Source organism: Spea bombifrons, chromosome 3 (assembly GCF_027358695.1).
Source record: "Spea bombifrons isolate aSpeBom1 chromosome 3, aSpeBom1.2.pri, whole genome shotgun sequence".
NCBI lineage: Eukaryota > Metazoa > Chordata > Amphibia > Anura > Pelobatidae > Spea > Spea bombifrons.
The window spans coordinates 44,507,636-44,530,305 of NC_071089.1; the positions used below are offsets into that span (position 1 = coordinate 44,507,636).

General features: G+C 39.4%; 1 protein-coding gene across 1 annotated transcript; it reads left to right on the forward strand.

The window, feature by feature from the left end:
- The first annotated feature begins 4,877 nt into the window (after positions 1 to 4,877).
- On the forward strand, positions 4,878 to 12,826 carry PERP (p53 apoptosis effector related to PMP22). The gene is made up of 3 exons (XM_053461043.1): positions 4,878 to 5,232; positions 12,007 to 12,144; positions 12,348 to 12,826. The coding sequence occupies exons 1-3, from the start codon at positions 5,031 to 5,033 to the stop codon at positions 12,563 to 12,565; spliced, it is 558 nt and encodes a 185-aa protein (XP_053317018.1). The 5' UTR covers positions 4,878 to 5,030; the 3' UTR covers positions 12,566 to 12,826.
- Positions 12,827 to 22,670: the final 9,844 nt, after the last annotated feature.

Sequence of the window (22,670 nt, forward strand, 5' to 3'; positions counted from 1 at the left end):
GTTAACCCTGAAGACCCCATTAACCATAACTACCCCTAAATTAACCCTAAACACCCCATTAACCATAACTTCCCCTAAATGAACCCTAAACTCCCCATTAATCATAACTGCCCCTAAATTAACCCCCACCCCCCTTAACGTCAGCAACCAAAATATTAATTTTATACTCACAGTTAGATGAATTGCTGAGCCATGTGGACGCTATAGGAAATGGGCGGAGCCAATAGTCAGTGTGACTGCAGGGAGGGACTGGGAGAAAGATGGGGCAGGGCCAATCGTCAGAGTGACTGCAAGGTGGGACTGGTAAGTTGTAACTGCTGTGAGTCACACTGAATGAAATGGATTATAAAACGAGGGGTATTTGCTCTGAAAAAAACCCTCATTTTATAATCGATAAAAATCGATTCAACTAATCGACAATGAAATTAGTTGTTGCAGCCCTAAAGTTATATGCTGTAAAACCCAGTGACAGTGTTGCTGTCACAATGCCAAGGTCACAAACGCCACTACGGGAGATTTTACCTTTTGCAACATGGCAGCGTCCTTAAAGAAAAACAAACACGTATCCAAGTCTCTGGAGACCCTCCTGAGAACTCTGGTACTGCATTCAACCAGGTAAATCAATGGAGCCCAGCTTTCTAATCACAATGTGATCAGTAAAACCTTATAATAAATAAAAATAGCTAAAGATAAATTATAAAAATGTGGTAACATTTAAAAATAATCATGCAGTGATATTAAAATCAGGGAAACCATCCAGTTCCAATAAAAAAAGTTAAAAAAAAGGCCACAAATATTAAAATGTTTATTTTTATTAGCAAGTGCTTAAATTAGTGCTGTATGTTCCCAAAAATCCTGACATGGAAAGAGTTAAAATACCCAAAGGGTGTCTACTTTAAAAAATAAAAAGAATGGTTTGATGGGGTAAATTGGAGTGGCCGGGTTCAAAGATGTCCCAAATAGGACATGGGGCAGTAGGTCCATATTTCAAAGCTCCAAGTTAAAAAATGCATTTAAAATGCAAGTTAAAAGTGGCATTTAACCTCCCAAACAACCCCACAAACCCGTGCATGGGTGGTGTCACTGTACTCGGGAGATGTTGCTGAACACATATTGGGATGTTGTGTGACATATACCAGGAGCTGAAAATTTGTGTGCTAAAAAAAAAAACACACAAAATAACTTACTACCACAAAGTTTGACAAAGGGTGGTAGAAAAATTAGTGCATGGAATGGGTTAAAATACCAGCATTTGAACTACCTTGGTGCATCTAGTTTTCAACAATATATGGTTTGATGGAGGTAAATTGCATTGGCCGGCTTCAAAGATGTCCCAAATAGCACATGGGGCAGAATGACCAGATTTGGAAAAAACGGTTTTGAAATAGCAAAACCTTGTTTGCAAGAAAAAAAGCAAATAAACAAAAATACATTAAGTATTTCTCAACATATAGTAGAATCTATTTAGCAGGTTTTTCATTAGCTTTTGTAGACGAGTAAAATATTTTTCAAATAAAAGCAAGAAAATTCTGAAGAAAGCCTTCCTTGTCCTTGAAAAAAACAACATATAACTTGTGTGGGTACACTAAATAGCAGAGGAGAAAATGACGGCTAAACACTAGCACCCCAAAAATGTTAAAACAGCCTTGGTTATGAATGGTACAAAAAATAAAAAAAGAGCCTGGTCCTTAAGGGGTTAACATCGGTAGCAAGTGCCACTTTATCCAGACAAAAACGTAATACATATTTAAATAGTACAGCTGTGCAATAATTATATCTATAAAAGTCACCTTTTAAATGGCTTGCTGAAGCTTATTTCAAGAGGTGACCAAACGGAAACGTTAGAGGTCATATAGTTGTGATGAATAATTAACTCATGATTATTACAAATAAAACATAAATTATAATGTTTGTCAGACACTGCACTTATCTGCATGGAGATATTTTGCTCATTATGCATACTGAAAAAGTATGCGTGTGATAAATCAGACACATTCTCCATGAATAGTTTCATAATATGGGTCAGTTTCTTTTGACATGTTCCAATACTTGATACACATGTAAAGACTTATCAATATTTGCAGGGGTGAGCCTAGGGTTAGTGGTGCCTGGGTGCATTTCCCATAAATAACACACATATACACAAACACACTCTAGCACCTACTGACATTCACAGCACCAAAGGTAAATATGACACTGACCCCATGTCAGTACTACTCTTGTGGCCTTGTGTCTGGGGAGGGCTACAGATGTTGTGGTTTACATATTGATCAAATATCAGTTAAGAATGTAAATGCAATAACTAGAAAAATTCATGGAATTATTGGGCCAGGCCCTGTTTACCAAAATATTGCCTGTTTATAATAAGGGCAAGGTCATTCTGCCTCCATCTCCTCTTTGGAACATCTTTGAAGCCGGTTAACTCAATTTAACCCATTCAAACCATATTTTTTTGAAAACTAGACACCTCAGGGTATTCCAAATGCTGTTATTTTAACCCTTTCCATGCACCAATTATACAACTACACTTTGTCAAACTTTGTAATAGTAATTTTTTTTATTTTTTTTTCCACACAAATTGTAATTTAGTTATAAATATACAGGTCCTGGTATATGTCACTGTCAAACAACCCCCCAATATGTGTTCAGGAACATCTCCTGAGTACAGCGATACCCCACATGCATGGGTTTGTCAGATTGTTTGGCTGGTAAAAGGCTACTTTTGGGGCATGCGTAATTCAGGTGGTCATTTGGTCATTCTGCCTCCATCTCCTCTTTGGAATATCTTTGAAGCCGGTTAACTCAATTTAACCCATTCAAACCATATATTTTTGAAAACTAGACACCCCAGGGTATTCCAAATGCTGTTATTTTAACCCTTTCCATGCACCAATTATAGAACTACACTTTGTAATAGTAATTTTTTTTCACACAAATTGTATTTTAGTTATAGATATACAGGTCCTGGTATATGTCACTGTCAAACAACACCCCAATGTGTGTTCAGGAACATCTCCTGAGTGCAGTGATACCCGACATGCATGGGTTTGTCGGGTTGTTTCAGATTTAAAATGCCACATTTGGGAAGTGCGCTTTTTTTCTCCATTTTGGTCAGTCTGTACCTATGCCCTATCTTTGAGCTCGGCCACTCCAATTTACCCCATCAGCCATTTTTTTTTTATATTAGACACCCCTTGGGTATTTGAAGTGCTTTTATTTTAACTCTTTGTTGAGATTTTTGAGAAATTTTAGCACTTGCTCAAAATAATAAACTTTATTTTTTAATTTTATTTTTTTAATACTTTTTTTATATTTTTTTTTACACATTTTGCTGGTACTGGATGGTTCATCTAGTGACATCACTGCATAATTATTTTTAAATGTTAGCACATTTTTTTTTTCCATTTTTTATTTATTTTTTTTTTTTGAATATTTTACTAATCACATAGTGATTAGAAAGCTGGGCTCCATTGACTTGCATGATGAATGCAGTACCTGTATTCAACCAGCAAGTGGAGCCAGTTCTCTAGAGGGTCTGGAGACCATCTAGCGAACTTTTTAACCTTTATTGTTTTATTTCCCGGGCCGCCGCCATCTTGCGGATGGCGAAGATCACCGGCAGCTGCGGCTGTGACCGCTCTCCGGAGCGGTCACAGCCCACCCAGAGGTAAGTGTTTGGTGTCGCTGGATGCCTCCTGATCGAGGCATTCCAGCGACACCATTTAAGTTTAGGAGGCGATCGTTGATCGCCTCCTAAACGCTTTTAAAACGGGCGTCCGCCGCCATACAATGTATGGCGGCTGTTGACGCCCCGGGGAGGGGCCAGACATGGCCCCCGATGCCGATCTCGGCCTTGCTGAATGCCTCGACATCGAGGCATTGCAGCAAGGCCGTTTAAGCGAAGAAAGTGATCCTTGATCACTTTCTAAGCTTATTTAACTTTTTGACGGTTCAGGACCGTCAAAGGTCATTTAGTGACCTTCTTGTTATGACGGTCCTGAACCGGCAAAGGTCGCGAAGGGGTTAATGTCTATTCTTCCAAAACATGTCAGTTTCTTCACTCAGGTGCATGATATAGACGAATGTTTAAATGAACCAAATATTGACACCGTTATAGGGTATTGGCAATAGATGATTATTATATAGTGATCCAGACCCAGACTGTGGTACAGCTTGATTCCTATCATCACATAGCGATCCAGACAGACTGTGGTAAAGCTTGATTCCTACCATCATATAGTGGTCCAGATACACACTGTGGTACAGCTTGATTCCTACCATTACATAGTGATCCAGACACAGACTGTGGTAAAGCTTGATTCCTACCATTATATATTGATCCAGACACACACAGTGATACAGATTGATTCCTACCATTATATAGTGGTCCAGATTCACACTGTGGTACAGCGTGATTCCTATCATTATATAGTGATCCAGACAAACACAGCAGCTTGATTCCTATCATGATATAGCCGAATGTTTAAACAATCCAAAAATTGACACCGTATTTTGGTATTGGTAACCGTCTGGTGAATGAACCTTTACCACTGTGACCTATTAACAGCTATTTTCTCAAACTTATTTCATTAACAGAACAGGGATGTCAGGGAGAAATGACACAAGATAGGTATGCCGACTTGTTGGTGTTTTTTAGGTTAGTGAGCCGCTGTGCCCTCCCTCTAACATTGCAAACATTCCGTCTGTAAAATAAGACAGAAGTGTGAGACGCACTGGGGTGGAACAGGGAGTGTTCTGTGTAACCTGAGAAAGGATTTGTTTTCCAGCTTGAGCCGGAGGGAGGAAGGAGTCACCCGAAGGAGCAACAGCCGAAGCGCTTGATAGAGCCCATCCCAGGCATACCGCTCCTCCCATAACACAACAGGTCTGTGCAAACCCCAGTGAGTCACCGCAGAGACAAGGTGCGGCTCCCGACAACTTTTTGTAGCCGGTGTTGGCTGTGCGTCGGTCTCAGTCCGAAGGAAATCACACACAGAGAGACACCGTGCACCCTGCGCTAGAGCTGCATCATGTTCAAGTGCGGTATCGCCTACCCCAGGTGCAAATGGATCCTGCCATTACTGCTCCTCTGTGCGATCATCTTTGATATCATCGCCCTGGCCGGCCAGGGATGGGTGGAGACGGAGAGCGGCAGGGTTTATGCCTCCTTGTGGCAGACATGTGATTCCGTGGGGAATGGCAACTATGGGTGCCGATCTATTATGGACTACGGTAAGAACATCTCTAGATGGGCTAAAAGAAGCGTGGGGATGACCAACGTATCAAAGGGACTGTGAATTATTAGAATAGGGGGTAGCCAAGCAACCAAGCTCGAACTACAACTCGCATCACCTTCAGCCAGGTTAGGGTAATGGCAGTTTTAGTTTAAAAGTTATTGCCAAGCCCTGCCATAGTTCTTGCAAACTATTGCATTATGTGAAGTGATCTGTTGCCGCGTGCACTATATATTCTGAGGTTTATTCTCTAAAGGGGGAGTTTGCAGGAGATTTGTGGACGAAGGTCCAAGTTTCTCCAGCAAGAAGGGCTAAGCTGACCCTGTATGCTGTATAGTTCAATGTGCGGGGAGACATGAAGAAATGTTGCATAGTTATAGTAAAGAGTAGACAGTAATGCAAACTCTCTTGTCGACTCTCTCTTTGGCGAATTGGTAGTATTTGTCACTTAAATTAAAGCTACAAGCGTTGGTTGTCAGGGTCTATTACAAATATGTACATTGTACTTCTGCAGAGGCCTGTCCACTTCTTGTCAGGCTGACCACAAGTCTTGTTTGTTATACTTGGGGGGGGGGGGGGACTTTTCCTGACCAAAAAGGTATTTTCTTCTCACAGGTAATTATTCCCCGTGAAGTTATAAAGTTTGGTAAATGCCATATGCTACTGTACCACATTCAACTCATATGTGCCCTTATCGACAGACCATATCATTAATAAGATTATAAAATATGGAGGCTGTTTTGAATACACAAACAATACTCCTCAGTCTTGATTGAAAGAGGAATGACACAGACCTTTCTGATAATATATACTACCATATCGCTTCGTCACAACGTTCTACTTCTAGTTTATCTTTATAGTCCAAAGGCCACTTCGCTGCAGAATTTAGCACAGCTTTGACAAATATTTGCTGGTGTTTCCTTGTGGTGTATTCCTGTACTTTCAAGAGATTCAACATAAAAGGATAATCCATATTAGCTTGTCAGGCTCAAAGGGCTATTATTCCGACAGGTTTTTTTTGGGGGGGGGTCCCCTAATTCACATGTAAGAAAACAATAATTATGAATTGATAAACAATGCACACCGTATATTGTAAGAAACCTGTTGTAGCTGTGGTCCACGAGAACTGGAGTTCTCACGTTTGGTATGAAAATTAATTTGGTATGTGAAGGGCAACCAAAGTCGTTCCCATGGAACGGTTTAAGGCAGGTATAATCTGCACTGCCCTATAAGATGCACCCCTTACGTGGCATCAAAAAGTTATAGAAGATGACAAAATGAAATGTAATGTATGGCCAATCTGTTCTGCTGAAGGGTTGGTCTTTGTTCTTGCTTTGAAGCTGATATGGAAACTTTTGAAACTTATATAATTAGTTGTAAAAAGTTGCCTTTTTAGGTCATTTTTAGTCTGTACTACATCTCTGTTTGGAGAAGTACCTGTGGACGTTGTGAAGCTGTCCAAAACACAGGGACAGTAACCAAAAACTTTATAACAAGTAGAATCTGTTTGGCTCTCCAGGTTTTAGTGTAAACTTGATCGCCATAATCATATTACGTTGCTAGACATGCCTCTGAGGGTGTTTCCACGGATGATCTGCATGAAGTCAGGTGTGACAATTAAAAGTAAAGAGAGAATAACTTAAATAGTCTTAAATGTTATATATATATGTTAATGAGAGGGTGGTAGATACAGCCTCCAAGCAGAGGTCGTAGAGGCTAATATAGTAAGGGAATTTAAAAATGCATGGATGGGCATACAATTCTCCAGAATCTAACACAAGACCAAGGACTGATTAAGGTCCTTTACTACAGGAAAAATGGGCAGACTACAAAGGGCCGAATGGTTCTTCTGTGCCGAGCGTTTGCATTAATTTCCATGTTTTGACAGCTGTATTTTGAAACGAGCCCTGGTGTGTTACCATTTTTCTTGTTTGCCCATCCCAGTTCTAAAGTTTTAACTTGTGCATCCAGTTAATCAAGGTATAGCTGGAGACATAATGTGTTCCAAATGGCCATCTGGGAAATTAGTGATCTCACAAAGCATTTACTGATTAGCGTATCCATTGTCTTAATAAATGTAGAATATGTATAAACAATGATTGTCTGTTTCTTGAGTTTGAAAAGTGGTTTTATCACCCTAAAAACCATTGGACTATTCAGCTAGTAACAGCATTCAAATGTTTTCAGGATGATAACGCCACTTTTCAAACTTTTTACCACCATACTGAGATTAGCGTCCTGAATTTGAAATTAATTGCTCAGAAGGACCTTATTTGGCAGTTATTGTCGATTGTTGCATTAGTAAACATAAAGTGTAAGTTAATGGTTAAAAAAAGGAATATTCATTGTGACAAATCTGCTGTTTTTTTTTTTCTCAGAGCAATAATATAGCTAATTATTTTTATATACACTACCGTTCAGAGGGTTGGGGTCGCTTAGCTGTTTTCATGGAAAACAAAGACTTTTCTAGTTGTACTAACATAATTGCAAAAAGGGTTTACTAACAATCTTGGTTTTCTTTCAAAAACAAGGAAATTTCAAAGTGACCACTTCAGGAGACATTACATTGTGGTTTAGTTTTATTGGAGAGATCATATATGTTGCCTAAAATAGATTTCTGAAGAAGTATTTACTACCATTCTATTTAAGGACTAAATGGATAGGCACACGTGGTCCGTATATAGTGTATCACCAGGTTTTGTTCAGGTTTTGACAGCTGCGTAACATTTTCTTTTTATCAAGTTCTGTTTTATCTTTTCATTTTGACTTTATGGTTTTAAGAATACATTTTTTTTTTTTTATTTATATATAAACGCTTAATGTAGACAAGGGTGCATGTATAGTACCCTCCGGTATGTAGTTGCGTTTATGCTTTTGGGAATGCCAGTGGTTATTGCATGTTCAGCATTTTTGAACCATAACGTGATCATTCTTGGTAGAATTTGTAGCAAGCGTGTTTTACATCTGAACTACAAAACAAGAATAACTATATTAATATATTAATATTTCTCCTAAAAACTCACTGGAGTACAGCATTCTATTTTCAGAGTCTTTTATTTATTTATTGTAACAACAAAGATAAACAATGATAGGGGTGGGCAGGAATACATTTGGCAATCTCTTTGGGTATTAAGAAAAATTAAGAGACTTTGCATGGAAATAACATAAGATACTGTGTAACTGCAAAAATGATGGCAAACCTTTGAGGAGCATTGTAGTGTGGAAGTTCAGTTCATACGCTTTGCTTCCAGTATACCTTTTTCTCTAAGTGATGACCAAATAGGTCTGAAGAAATGTAAAATGTTTTTTTGGTTTTGGTCATAATGGCAATTACCGCTAATATTTTCCCACATAGCTTAACACAAACGTGTAGCACCCCAGACATGATTACAGGTTACTTTGTTCTGTTACTAACTGTGCTATTAACTCTGAACAATGTGAACCTTCCCAATAAATGTGTATTACATTTCTATACTTAGTCACCTCAATTAGCTGGAGAAACTTCACGCGTTTATTTTAGTACTAATATATATATATATATATAAGTGACACTGGGGGGAAAAATATTGTTGTACTTATTTATTATATATAATAGTTTTTTGCATGATATGTTTTCTGGGTGCTTTGTATTAACCATTTGTATATCTGTGCTAACTTGACATAGTAGAAAATCTACTTGGACAAATGCCCTGACTCCTTACCATGCTGCCAGCAATAAACCATAAACTATTTTCCTCTATCACCCAGCCAGACGCTTTTATCAAAGTCCATGGAAGAAAGGGTTGTACAACCATGACATCATTAGCATCGTCATAAAGAATTATTATTATTTTATATAGTGCCATCAGATTCCGCAGCAATCTATAAATGGTAGACCGGGCATAACAAGATGGCATACAGAAACAGGTGAGAAGGGCCCTGCTCAAATGAGCTTGTAATCTAGATGATCATTTCAGTGTGATGTTTATGCAGTGAAACTTACCCAAAATATCACACGACAGACAATAACAGCCCCCAGGTCGGCAGGTAAAGGACGTTTATTGGAACAAAATAAAACCATGTTTATGTCAATACTAGCCCATGCTACTATACAGAGCACAGAATTTCATACTCCAAGAGCTAAATGTTTTTCCCCATGGCACTTCCCCTTTGAAATTATTAGTTTAGTTTGCCAATGAATGAGGGATTCATTAGATTTGTACTTTTTCCATGCCTCCAGCTCCTTCATATGCAGGAGATACTGTTGGCTGAACACATCTCCAGCTTACCATTGTCCATGCTTGTACACTAGATCCCAGCTAGTGGGATCTAGCAAACTACCCCCACACAATGTGTAGAAGCTTCTTTTTTCCCCCTACAGATATGTAATACATTAGTAGCATTATAGGGGCGCTAAACTGTCTTAATATATTTAATATGACCATTTCATCAAATGTGTTGACTGTAAAAACCTGTTGCATTGCATATTTTGCTGATGCAGGCTTTGTGATTCAGACATAAACATACCATCCTAACGTCACACCCATACACAAGGTGAGCTCAGTGCTAAAATTAAGGGTGGAGGAGCATACAGTCACTCCTTTACCTAAAGGACTAGGTGTGGTCCACAAATCTTATTTATTCCATTTTTGACATGTATAAACCTGTACCGTGGTATACTGTAAAATGATCGATTGTGCCGTAGGTGATACTGGGGAGACTAAAACCTGTGGGAAGGATACGGTACAAGGGGTTGGCTCAGGGAAAGGAAAGTGTATATTTTCCCAGGAAACTGTGTTGGTGGAAGGGCAAAAATGCTTATGTTGTGTGAAACGCAATCTGTAAATTTTAGTAAATCCTACATTTTATAGTTTTACACTCTAAAACTAGAAACCCACTAAGTGTCTACCACGGGACCCAAGGATGTGCATGGATATTCCTTGAGATAATTCTCCCCTATAAGTTGCTGATTCCCATTGACTGGTTCTGGCAGCCTTTGTAATATTGGAACAGGAAAATAAAATTGTTTGGCTAATGCTAGATGAGCCACATTCCGACACAGATCTCAACTTCTCTGATGTAAACTTTCAAACGAAATATTTTTGAAACAATAACACTAAGCTAAACAAGCTATAGGACATGTTAAAACAGTTAGTACTGCTTAAAAATGTGACAACAAAAGTTCTACCAAGTTTTTATTTATTTACTTTTTACAAAAAAGGAGTGATTTTAAAATTTAATTAGCAGACTTGACCCCAGTTGCAGAGGAGTTCTCCGTGCTATGGGTGCTTTGATCATTCATCCAGTCATCCCCCTACTCCCAGATTTCTGCACCAGCTATAACATAGTTAATTGTTAAGATGTGAGCAGCCAATCAGGAGGAAGATGTTGAGCACATTGTGGGAAATAATTAGGTACAAAGTGGTACAATCTCCATAGCAACTAATAGAGTAGTTAGTTCACTTTGCACCTGTACTAAAAGTACCAATATAATATACATATTTTTACATATTATTCCAAATATGAAAATAAAAGCTACAGACCCCACTCTGGCAAGAGACTTTGTATTATGTGATGCCTTGATAGGTGTCTAGCAACCAGGGGTCTTACTCACAAGCTACCTCTGTGACTTGTTGTCCATATAACCCACTGAATAGCACTGTACAGTGTACATGATATATAATCATATTAATTTTCCATAATTCTGAGCAAAACACATTGTATCCATTAATTCAACAAGACGAAAGAGCCACGCAGCAAAACTATCGTTGAAGATGAAGAACAGTTTTATTTAAACTATAGCTTTTAATGCAACCACCCAGTCTTTGCACTTGAAGCCATGATACTTTAACAAACCTGGTCATCTTCTGGGATCATGTTTACCCAAGGCTTCATGTCTGAAAGCTCATTGTTGGGACTCGGTTTATTCTCCAGACAGAGAGATCAAATATATCTGTGTGTGGAGCAACTATACTGTGTATAGTTAAAACTATATTTTAGATACATGTTGTTTTTAATGTATGATTGAAGTAGGGCTATTAATGGGTTAATGAATTAACCCAAGACATAAATAAATAAAAAAAAAAAGTTTAGTCCTTTTGTGTATTTTGGAATCCATTTAATGACTGCTGAGTCTTTTTATGTTCCATACCAAAGAGAACATGGGAAGGAAGTGTTTTTGTTTGAACTTGATTCTAAAACGTTAGATTAATATAGGGTGGAAAAAAAGAGTAAAATCAGTTTGCTCAATTCCCTTGATCTTGAAACTGTAATGCACTAAACAAGTTTGTGTAAACTTTTCCAAATATACGTTGCTCAAGTTTGAATTTTAGACATGTAAATACGCGTTCTGTGGATATTTCGTTCCCGTAAACCATTTTTGCATTTAATTAGGAATAATTTCTAACTACACCTGCGGGCTCCTTGCAGTTATTGTTTATTCGTATGCCCATCTCCGCCAGTTTAGAAACATCCCCTATTAATTTATTAACATCTAGGATTAAGCCAAATAATATACTGAATTCCCTTTCATTTAACTGGCTGATCAGTTATTATTTTTTAAATGATTACCCCTGACCAAAGATCACAAAAAGCGGTCTAACAGGCTGTACCTGATTTGATGGTTGGCCCTGGGCAAGTGCCTGTGTTACTCAATAGGCAAAGCAGCTTTGTGTCTGATGCAACCACCCTTTAGGCAAATGGCTAGGGATGCATATTTTCTGATAGGACTCTGTTATTTGTAGACTGGTATAAAAAATGTTAACATATTTTCTTTTTTTTTTCTCCCGTACAGCATGGGGCAAAGCGACAGCTGCACTTTTCATCATTGGCTTCATTATCCTGATAGTGTGCTTTCTCCTCTCCTTTGTTGCACTGTGTGTTCCACAAATTCCTGTACTGAGAGTCATTGGTGCTCTGCTCTTGTTGGCTGGTAAGTAATTCATTTGGAAGGTTTTGTAAAGTGGCTTGTGTCTTTAACCCCTTGAGGGCATGGGTGGATCAGCAGTCCAGATTTCTCTTTTCCCTCTCCCTGCATGCAGATAGCCTGCTATATGCCTTGGGATTAATTACTCAAGGGACTTGCTGCTTTTGTGAGTTTATTTTTATTTCTAATTGTTTTTTGTGTTTGTTCAGTTATTTTGCAGATTATTGCATTGGTCATCTATCCTGTATGCTACACAAGAGATGTGGTTTCTGGAAATGAGAACTATCTGTATAGCTGGACCTACGGATTTGGCTGGGGCAGCACAATTATCATGTTTGGCTGTGTATTTTTCTTCTGCTGCCTCCCCAACTTTGAAGATGAACTGCTCGGCAATGTGAAAACCAAATATTTCTACACTTCATCCTAAGACTTTACACCTATTCTAAAGTTAGGGAAAGAGACTAATTTTTTAATAACCTGTACAATGTTGCTAATCTACTGAGCAGTTTACTGTTTTTTTTTTCTCTTTTTAGATACCTTCATTGTGCTTTTGTTCTCTTTCCTGTTATATCATTGCAGCTAATTTTAAATAGATTTTTATATGCTAAAATGGAAAATTGGCTTTCATGCAGGAAAACAATGGGCCAAAACATAATAATCTTTACTTGCTGTAACATTTACCTATTTTTATAACAAGCTGTAAAAAAATGAATCTGGCGACACAACTGCAAGAAGGGTGTCACGTCTTTGTTTAGCATGTTTAAACCGATAGATTTCATAACATTTGTAAACATGTTAAAAATATAGATGCTTTAAATAAACATTTGTTTTCTTTTTCTATTAAATGGGTAATACCCTTCAGAAAATAATCTTTAAAACCAAAAGATGTATAAATCTATTTTTTGTTAGCTGTACCTTCCATTTGTTTACTTTTAGGCTTGTCATTAAAGTTAAATATTGTAATGTTTTAAAGTAGATGCTTGCCGTACTTGCTGATAACTGCACTCCCTATTTTTGTGCTGAGATGCCTTTTAGCTTGCTTTGACTGGGGAGATGTCTGATTTCAGCTAAATAGGACCCTGCCTCAAACACACAATAACCTAATCCAGTTCAATATATACAGTATTTATATGAACAGGCAAAAAAGTTCTTATCCAACACGTTCCTCAAACACTTACTATGACATATACTATGTCTTTGTATGGATATTAATGTTTGAATAACTGACACACTGGAGTTCTTTTTCACAATCCTTAAAGTTTAGGGTCTACTCAGCAAGTGACAAGCTTGGTTTTTAATAATAATAGTCACAAGGCACATAACTGCTTAGTATTAATAAAAATGATCACCTCTATATTTAGTTTGTCAGATACAGTACATGGACAATTTAGTACTTCACTTAAAAAGTTTTTTTTATATTTTGGATACCAATTTTAAATGAAAAAGAAAATCTAAATATTTAAATATAGACGTGTCTTTTTAGAAGCGAAATGTATTGTGCGCTGACATAGATTTGCATATCCTAAAGTGCCTTTGTACTTTTTATGGAGTAATGTTGTATCATTTTTCATTTTATTAAACTAAACACTTGCCTGTTACTTTTGGTTTGTTTCTGCATTTTATGGTTTCTTCTTAGAATAAAGGAATGTTATAGTTTCATATATTTGTGCCTTAAAAAAAAATTCTTTACTAACGCTAAACATCATCATACTGTATCACCAGCCCATTGTTTGTTCTGAAAGCCGTGATGTTTGAAGGGACTAGATGTCAATGGAATAAATAATTTGAAATACATATTATGTAAAATGGCCAGCATTTAGAACGTAACAATTCTGAACCTGCTTTTTAAATTATGGGTTAGTATTCATGGTCATAAACTCTGATATGTGATAATGTGAGCGATCATGATCTTTTATATTCACTAAGTACGTTAGGTGGTAGCAAGTTTAATTATAGTATAGTTACATTGGTATTTGAGATCGCACTCAGGAGCAATCATACAGACCCCTGACCTTTTTATCGCTTTCTTAGCTCTCTTTTAGCTGGCCACCACCATATTGAATATGATCATTGTGGGGAGCAATCATATTGGGCCCCTGAAACTTTTTTGGTGTTGCTGAATTCCTCATCATCTGGGCATTGCAGCAACACCGTTTTAGAAAAAGAAGGCAATCATTTATTTTCTAAGCTTAAGTCCATGACGTGCCAAGCACATCACCGATGTGTAACTGGATGCTTTTCAGTGTATTCATGTATTGTTTATAAATATATACTGAAAGTGGGTAGTAACACAAAACCGTCATTTATGGTTGCGATAAAAGGTGCAAGCGATAGATCCCATGGTAAAACTGGTCAAAACAAAAGTATATATGTCCTGAAAGCTCATATCTACGGCAATAAAACAAGCACACATTTATCGTTTTGGAAACTTTGAAATAGTTTCACATCTTTACAATAGTTTTAATTGAAATTGTACAACTTACACAACAAATAAAGCACTGGGATATATAATTGTGTATTTCTCAAATGTTAGCGTAATGCAATAAAAAAGTATAGTATATATGTCCTGAATAATACAATAGCATATGCATGTTTTATTACATAATCACATGACCCCTAATCTTGGGTGTGCAAAGTTTCAAGCCAAGAAATTTTCACAGTTGGACCTCAATGTTCTTGTGATTTGGAGGGGATAACTAGCCTTAAAAATCACTAAACCCCCACAAAACTATATATACATTGCATTTGCATAGGTAAACCTTGTGAATTTGGGAGGAAACTACCCCTGAACACCAAAGTAACCTCCAAACTATACATTCCTTAAAAGCACACCTTGAATATTGCAGACACCACATGTACCTTTCTAAGTGGACAACATCAACCACAAATCTAACAGGAGCACATAATTTTGAGGCTTTTTTCCATGTTAAGTTTCATGTCAGCCATGTTTTGGGATGGATGCTGCACGCTGATTTAGCTAGAACAAGAATGAGAACTTAAACATTTAATCTCCCACTTCTGAGTACATACATACCATTTTTTTAAATCTAGGGAATATGCTGAACAGATAACAGATAATGAAAAATCAAGTTCAAACACACACACAGACTATTCTCAACTTTATTGTCATAAAAAATAGCCACATCATAATGATAATTAAAAAGAAACAAAAGTTAAAAATTAGGTGCCAGAGCATCTTCTACAGCCTCCATGAGACATATACATTAAAAAAAAAACTTCCCTGCCCCCAAGCCTATAAATTTAAAATAAGAAACAGTGTTGTATGGAAGGGAACATTCTGCCTCTCATGTAAAAACTTGTGCACGCAAAATATTGCTGACATAAATCAAGTTGTTTTTCATCAGTGAAACCCAATTTGTGGACGAAATCTTAAATACCCTATTTGCTTGATTATGACCAGGTTTTTTCAGAGCAAATGTTCATCTTATATTTGAGGTTGTCTTGTAGTCAGACCTCTATTTGAGGTCTGATTATAAGACTGAGATCCAGATCCCCCGCAGCGCTGCAGGGGACCTGGATCCTCCTCTCTGGCAGCCAGTGGACAACCTCTGATGCTGCAGGCGATTCCTCTGGAGCTTCTATAACAGAGCGCCGGCATCACGTGACCTTTTGGTGCTCCACCATAGAAGCCCCAGCGGAAGTGCCGGCAGCAGTGGAGGTTGTCTGTGCGCATCCCGCAGACGTTCACCGGGTGCTGCAGGTGACCTGGATCCTCCTCTCTGGCAGCCGCTGAACGTTTGCGGGATGCGCATAGACAACCTCCGCTGCTGCTGACCGGCACTTCCGCTGGGGAATTTATGATGGAGCACCGGTGTCACATGACCTTTTGGTGCTCAGTCATAGAAGCCCCGGCAGAAGTACTAGCCAGCAACAGCGGAGGTTGTCCTCGCCCGGCTGTCCCCACTAGACACCAGGGAATCTGAAGCACGGGGGGACAAGTCTAGGGATGCAAGTCGGGGGGGGTATCAGGGATTTCTGGAGGCAGAGTAGCATATAGGGGATAAAAGGCATATCAGGGAGGCAGAGTGGCATATAGGGGTGTATAAGGCATATCGGGGGGGGGCAGAGTGGCAAATAGGGGCTTAAAAGGCATATCAGGGAGGCAGAGTGGCATATAAGGGGTATAAGGTATACCTGGGGGCAGATCTGCATAATTGGGGACAGGGTGGCAAATAAAAGGAAATAAAAACAAAATTTTATTTTTCTCAATCATAGTTTTTATTAAATATGAAAAGATTGTTTACATGTGATTTAATATTTACTAGTAAAACTTTTTCCTTATAGGGTAGTCTTATATTCAGGATTTTTCTTTTTTCCCTAAATTAATATTCACATTTTGAATATTTTGAATTGTAAGACCATCTTATAATCGGGGTTGTCTTATAATCTAGCAAATACAGTAAGATTGCAGACATTTTTGCAAGTCACAATACAAGTAAAAATTATTTTTTTCTCCTCTTCATTCCCGGTAGCACAGGAGATGGCTTCACCTATACGGATAGGGCAGGAAAAAACCCTTGCCCTTTCTAGGTAGCCGCTGTCATCCCCTGTTTTTGGAGCTTGTGGGTGGTCTCCATTTACTGTTCTGTTGCTCGCTGTGGGAAGTGGGGAGTGTCTATCCACCCCTGCCTTAGTCGATCCATTCTGTCCACAGGAGCATCCCTTCGTTTACAGATCCCGGGGATCCGTTTTTCTCGGCCGTTAAAGCCCCAGGGCGACTTGGTGCTATTAACTGGACGGCAGCCAGGTATTCGACTGAAGGCAGGGAGCTATGATTTGGTTTTTGGTTGTTGGTCTCTGTGTAATCATAACCGCTGATCTAATGTATGGTTACCTAGATGCTCTTTCTCTTGGTCCACCCAGGCCACTTAACCCTTTAGCAAAGTGACTCTGCATAGACTTAGCAAAATTTTACACCTGGTAGTACTTTTCTATATTCCGGACACCTATGCCTCCTTTATACTTGGGAATGTACACTCTTCTGTCTTGGATCTTTGTCTGAGTTTGAGGGTACTTCAGTTTATACAAAACTCAACAAATTGAGCTGACTTTATCTGGTAAGTGATGCAGTCCATCCAAATTTCAAACCCATGTGTCCCTTGGATTTCTGATACAAAGAAATAGAGATATCCTATATTTAACAATTGTGCCTCTAGAATTTCCACATTAAGGGGATACATTCTCATTAAGGAGGTGGATTAAAAAAATGCAATAGCTTCTGTCTTTGACTGGTGTAAATCATGATCTTTCCATACATTATATAATTGTGTGTAATAGTATGCAAACTGGTGTGCTATGTATACCTAGAAATGGCTCACTATGATATCCACCCAATCATATGCGATGTCGCTGCACATTCCTAATGCATGTAATAAAATTATACCAACAACATTGATCGCTATAATATGTTGTTAGAGTGGTTGTGTATGGTGTTAGAGTGGCTGTGTGTACGTGTACATGTGTAAGTGTATGGTGTTAAGTAGCTATGTGTGTATGTATGTTGAGCTGTGCCTGACCATCATCATTCTATGCCAGCGCTCTGTCATAGAAACCCCGGCAGCAGCGGAAGTCGTCTACGTGCATTGTGCAGACTTTCCCAGGCTGCCAGAGAGGAGGATACAGGTCCCTGCAGGGGGATCCTCCTCTCTGGCAGCCGGGGGAGGTCTGTGTGATCCGCTCAGACAACCTCCACTGCTGCCGGCACTTCCGCCGGGGCTTCTATGCTGGAGCACTGGAAGGTCATGTCACGCTGGTGAAAGTGCCGGCAGCAGCGGGATTGTCTGCATCCCACAGACGTCCACGGCTGCTGGAGAGGAGGATTCAGGTCCCCTACAGCGTTGCGGGGGATCTGGATCCTCACCCTGCTGTTTGCTAACTGAAAAAGAAAGCTAAACACCTGCATGTCCCGGGCATCAGGCGACACAAATTACGTTAAAACACGTTTATAGGCCGCACCCCCACTTTAAGTGGGGTAAAAAGGGCGGTCTATAATAAGGTAATTAAGAAATGGCTCGCGGGAACAAGCAAGAACCGGCCGAATCCCACCACTGGTCATTCCCGGTAGCACAGGAGATGGCTTCACCTATACGGATAGGGCAGGAAAAAACCCTTGCCCTTTCTAGGTAGCCGCTGTCATCCCCTGTTTTTGGAGCTTGTGGGTGGTCTCCATTTACTGTTCTGTTGCTCGCTGTGGGAAGTGGGGAGTGTCTATCCACCCCTGCCTTAGTCGATCCATTCTGTCCACAGGAGCATCCCTTCGTTTACAGATCCCGGGGATCCGTTTTTCTCGGCCGTTAAAGCCCCAGGGCGACTTGGTGCTATTAACTGGACGGCAGCCAGGTATTCGACTGAAGGCAGGGAGCTATGATTTGGTTTTTGGTTGTTGGTCTCTGTGTAATCATAACCGCTGATCTAATGTATGGTTACCTAGATGCTCTTTCTCTTGGTCCACCCAGGCCACTTAACCCTTTAGCAAAGTGACTCTGCATAGACTTAGCAAAATTTTACACCTGGTAGTACTTTTCTATATTCCGGACACCTATGCCTCCTTTATACTTGGGAATGTACACTCTTCTGTCTTGGATCTTTGTCTGAGTTTGAGGGTACTTCAGTTTATACAAAACTCAACAAATTGAGCTGACTTTATCTGGTAAGTGATGCAGTCCATCCAAATTTCAAACCCATGTGTCCCTTGGATTTCTGATACAAAGAAATAGAGATATCCTATATTTAACAATTGTGCCTCTAGAATTTCCACATTAAGGGGATACATTCTCATTAAGGAGGTGGATTAAAAAAATGCAATAGCTTCTGTCTTTGACTGGTGTAAATCATGATCTTTCCATACATTATATAATTGTGTGTAATAGTATGCAAACTGGTGTGCTATGTATACCTAGAAATGGCTCACTATGATATCCACCCAATCATATGCGATGTCGCTGCACATTCCTAATGCATGTAATAAAATTATACCAACAACATTGATCGCTATAATATGTTGTTAGAGTGGTTGTGTATGGTGTTAGAGTGGCTGTGTGTACGTGTACATGTGTAAGTGTATGGTGTTAAGTAGCTATGTGTGTATGTATGTTGAGCTGTGCCTGACCATCATCATTCTATGCCAGCGCTCTGTCATAGAAACCCCGGCAGCAGCGGAAGTCGTCTACGTGCATTGTGCAGACTTTCCCAGGCTGCCAGAGAGGAGGATACAGGTCCCTGCAGGGGGATCCTCCTCTCTGGCAGCCGGGGGAGGTCTGTGTGATCCGCTCAGACAACCTCCACTGCTGCCGGCACTTCCGCCGGGGCTTCTATGCTGGAGCACTGGAAGGTCATGTCACGCTGGTGAAAGTGCCGGCAGCAGCGGGATTGTCTGCATCCCACAGACGTCCACGGATGCTGGAGAGGAGGATTCAGGTCCCCTACAGCGTTGCGGGGGATCTGGATCCTCACCCTGCTGTTTGCTAACTGAAAAAGAAAGCTAAACACCTGCATGTCCCGGGCATCAGGCGACACAAATTACGTTAAAACACGTTTATAGGCCGCACCCCCACTTTAAGTGGGGTAAAAAGGGCGGTCTATAATAAGGTAATTAAGAAATGGCTCGCGGGAACAAGCAAGAACCGGCCGAATCCCACCACTGGTCATATCTGGTGCACTGCTGGCTGGCAGACCCACAGTGGGAGTTTGAATAGATATATGCCTCAATTCAGATCTATTTTTGCTGCCGTAAGACCAAGCCCTTTCAATTACACATTTTTTTTACTTTTATGTTAATTTGGGAACTCACCTACCCATTATCCTCTTGTACTCATGAAGCTTGTTCTTGCAACACTAGATGCTTTCTGGAGGTGGTACACTTAATTGTTAAATGGAAGCATTACTTCTGGAAACAGAAAAAAATACACATTGCACTAGAAAGAAAGCAATTGATGAATCTGGGTGGATTCCCCCGAGAGAAAGCCTTCTTCAGGGATTTGGAATTACCGTATTTGCTTGATTATAAGGCGAGGTTTTTTTCAGAGCAAATGCTCTGAAAAATACCCCTCGTCTTATAATCGGGGTCGTCTTATAATCAGACCTCAAATAGGTTTGACTATGAGACGACTAAGATCCAGATCCCCCGCAGCTGCAGGGGACCTGGATCCTCCTGTCTCTCCCCCCCCGCCCCACTTACCGGTACTTCTGAGTCCCCGGTGTGTAGCTGGGGCAGCATGTAGATGTCTACGCGATTCGCGGGGAACTCTGTTCTCTGACAGTCGGGGAAGGTCTGCACGATGGACGCAGACAACCCCCGCTGCTAGCCACGCCTCCTTCCGGCTGCAGCGTAAGTGCGTGGGATCTACACGCTGCCCCGGCTACGTGACAGGGAAGTCAGAAGCACCGGTAAGTTTTGGGGGGGGAGTGTTAAACGGGGGGCATAAGGCATTTCTGGAGGCAGAGTGCTCTGTGAGATGCCTTTTAACCCCCTTAATGCCACTCTGCCTCCTGAATGCCTTAAACCTCCCTTTATGCCACTCTTCCCCATAATATGCCTTTTAACCCTCTAAATGCCAGAGTGGCATATAGGGGTATAAGGCATTTCTGGAGGCAGAGTGGCACATAGGGGGTCAAAAGGCATATCATGGGGCACAGTTGTATATAGGGTTAAAAAGGCATATCATGGGGCACAGTGGCATTTAGAGGGTTAAAAGGCATATCATGGGGCACAGTGGCATATAGGGGGTATGAGGCATTTCTGGGGCAGATGTGCATAACTGGGGGGCAGGTTGGAAAATAGAAGGAAATAAAACCAAAATAAAACCTATAGGGTCGTCTTATGTTCAGGCTTTTTCTTTTTTTCCCAAATTAATATAATCAGGGTCGTCTTATAATCGAGCAAATACGGTAATTTGTGTCAATGCCTGCACTGCTGTTTGCTCCTAGAGGAGATCACATTGGAATGTAATGCTACTAATGCAGCAAATAAGTTCACTCGTGTACATGCACGGATAAACTGAATTACTAGTTTCTGCACCTGAAGAATGTGGTAACATTTAAAAATAAGTATTCAGTGATGTCACCATCAGGGGAACCATCCAGTTCCTGGAAAATGTAAAAAAAAAGTCCAAAAATAAAATAAAAAAATAAAGTTTACTATTATAAGCAAGTGCTAAAATTAGCGCTGTAACGTCCCAAAAATGTTGACATGGAAAGAGTTAAAATAAAAGTATTTCAAGTACCCAAGGGGTGTCTATTAAAAAAAAAAAAAAGAATGGTTTGGTGGGGTAAATTGGAGTGGCCGGGTTCAAAGATAGGGCATAGGTACAGACTGACCAAAATCGGAAAAAAACACACTTCCCAAATGTGGCCTTTTAGCCCCAAACACCAGAAACCCACGTATGGATACTATTAATGTTATATATTGATATAAACAGCTACCCAAAACATAGATAGCTTGTTAGAACTTTAAATGTTTAACTAATTGATGCTGGTGGTAATTATGGAGGTATGTATATATTATAAAGTATACTATTAAGCAAATGCTTCTTTATGTCCATACCTCATCAGGGTGGTAAAATAGGTCACACTGGGCATCATTGTCACCAGATACTTAAATACACACACTCATGTACACATCAGCCATTACCTTTAGGGCGGAGGTAGCGTGTTTTGTACATGAGAATTGCTGATGAAGAATGAGCCAGTCACAATAATTCCTTTGTGGGGATTACATATTATATGTATAAAAAGAAGTGTTGATTTGGCACCACCCTTGGGAAAACTCCTAAATATATGTGTAAGCAAAATCATTACCTTCTACTTATAAAAATGCTTTTAAATTATAATAACTGTATAATTTATTTCTCTTACTCATATTCTGAGCATTCATAGTGTTTGGTTATGAGGTTTAACTATAGCCAGGATTCATTGAATGGTGTTGTTCCACCTACTCTTCTCAATGTAAAACTTTATAACTAAATGAAGCACTAAAAACATCATTTCTTGTGCCCTACTTTTGCCGTTTTACTGTTCTTGCGGTGCTCGTGTTTAGCTGTCATTTTCTCCTCTCCTATTTAGTGTACCCACACACATTATATGTTGTTTTTTTCAGGACAAGGAGATACTATTTTTTGAAAATATTATCTAATTTCCTATAACAAAATAATAAAATTGAAAAAAAACCCCCACACTTTTTCTCACTTTTATTTGAAAAATCTTTTACTCATCTACAAAACCTAATGAAAACAAACTGCTAAATAAATTCTACGATTTGTCCTGAGTTTTGAAATACCCAATGTTTTAACGTTTTCTTTCCTTTTTTGCAAGTTATAGGGCAATAAGTACAAGTAGAGTTTTGCTATTTCAAAACCATTTATTCAAAATCTGGTCATTCTGCTCCTGTTACACTATCAAACCATATATTTTTGAAAAATAGACACCCCAAGGTATTTCAAAAGCTAGCAGTTTAACCCTTCCTATGCACTAATTCTACTAACAGCCTTTGTCACACTTTATGGTAGTAATTTATT

What these genes read in the sequence shown, in the direction of transcription:
- PERP (XM_053461043.1), top strand. Translation starts at nt 5,031, where the DNA reads ATGTTCAAGTGCGGTATCGCCTACCCCAGGTGCAAATGGATCCTGCCA. An exon ending in CCGATCTATTATGGACTACG is followed by an intron (nt 5,233 to 12,006) that starts GTAAGAACATCT and finishes TCTCCCGTACAG; the next exon opens with CATGGGGCAAAGCGACAGCT. An exon ending in TGCTCTGCTCTTGTTGGCTG is followed by an intron (nt 12,145 to 12,347) that starts GTAAGTAATTCA and finishes GTGTTTGTTCAG; the next exon opens with TTATTTTGCAGATTATTGCA.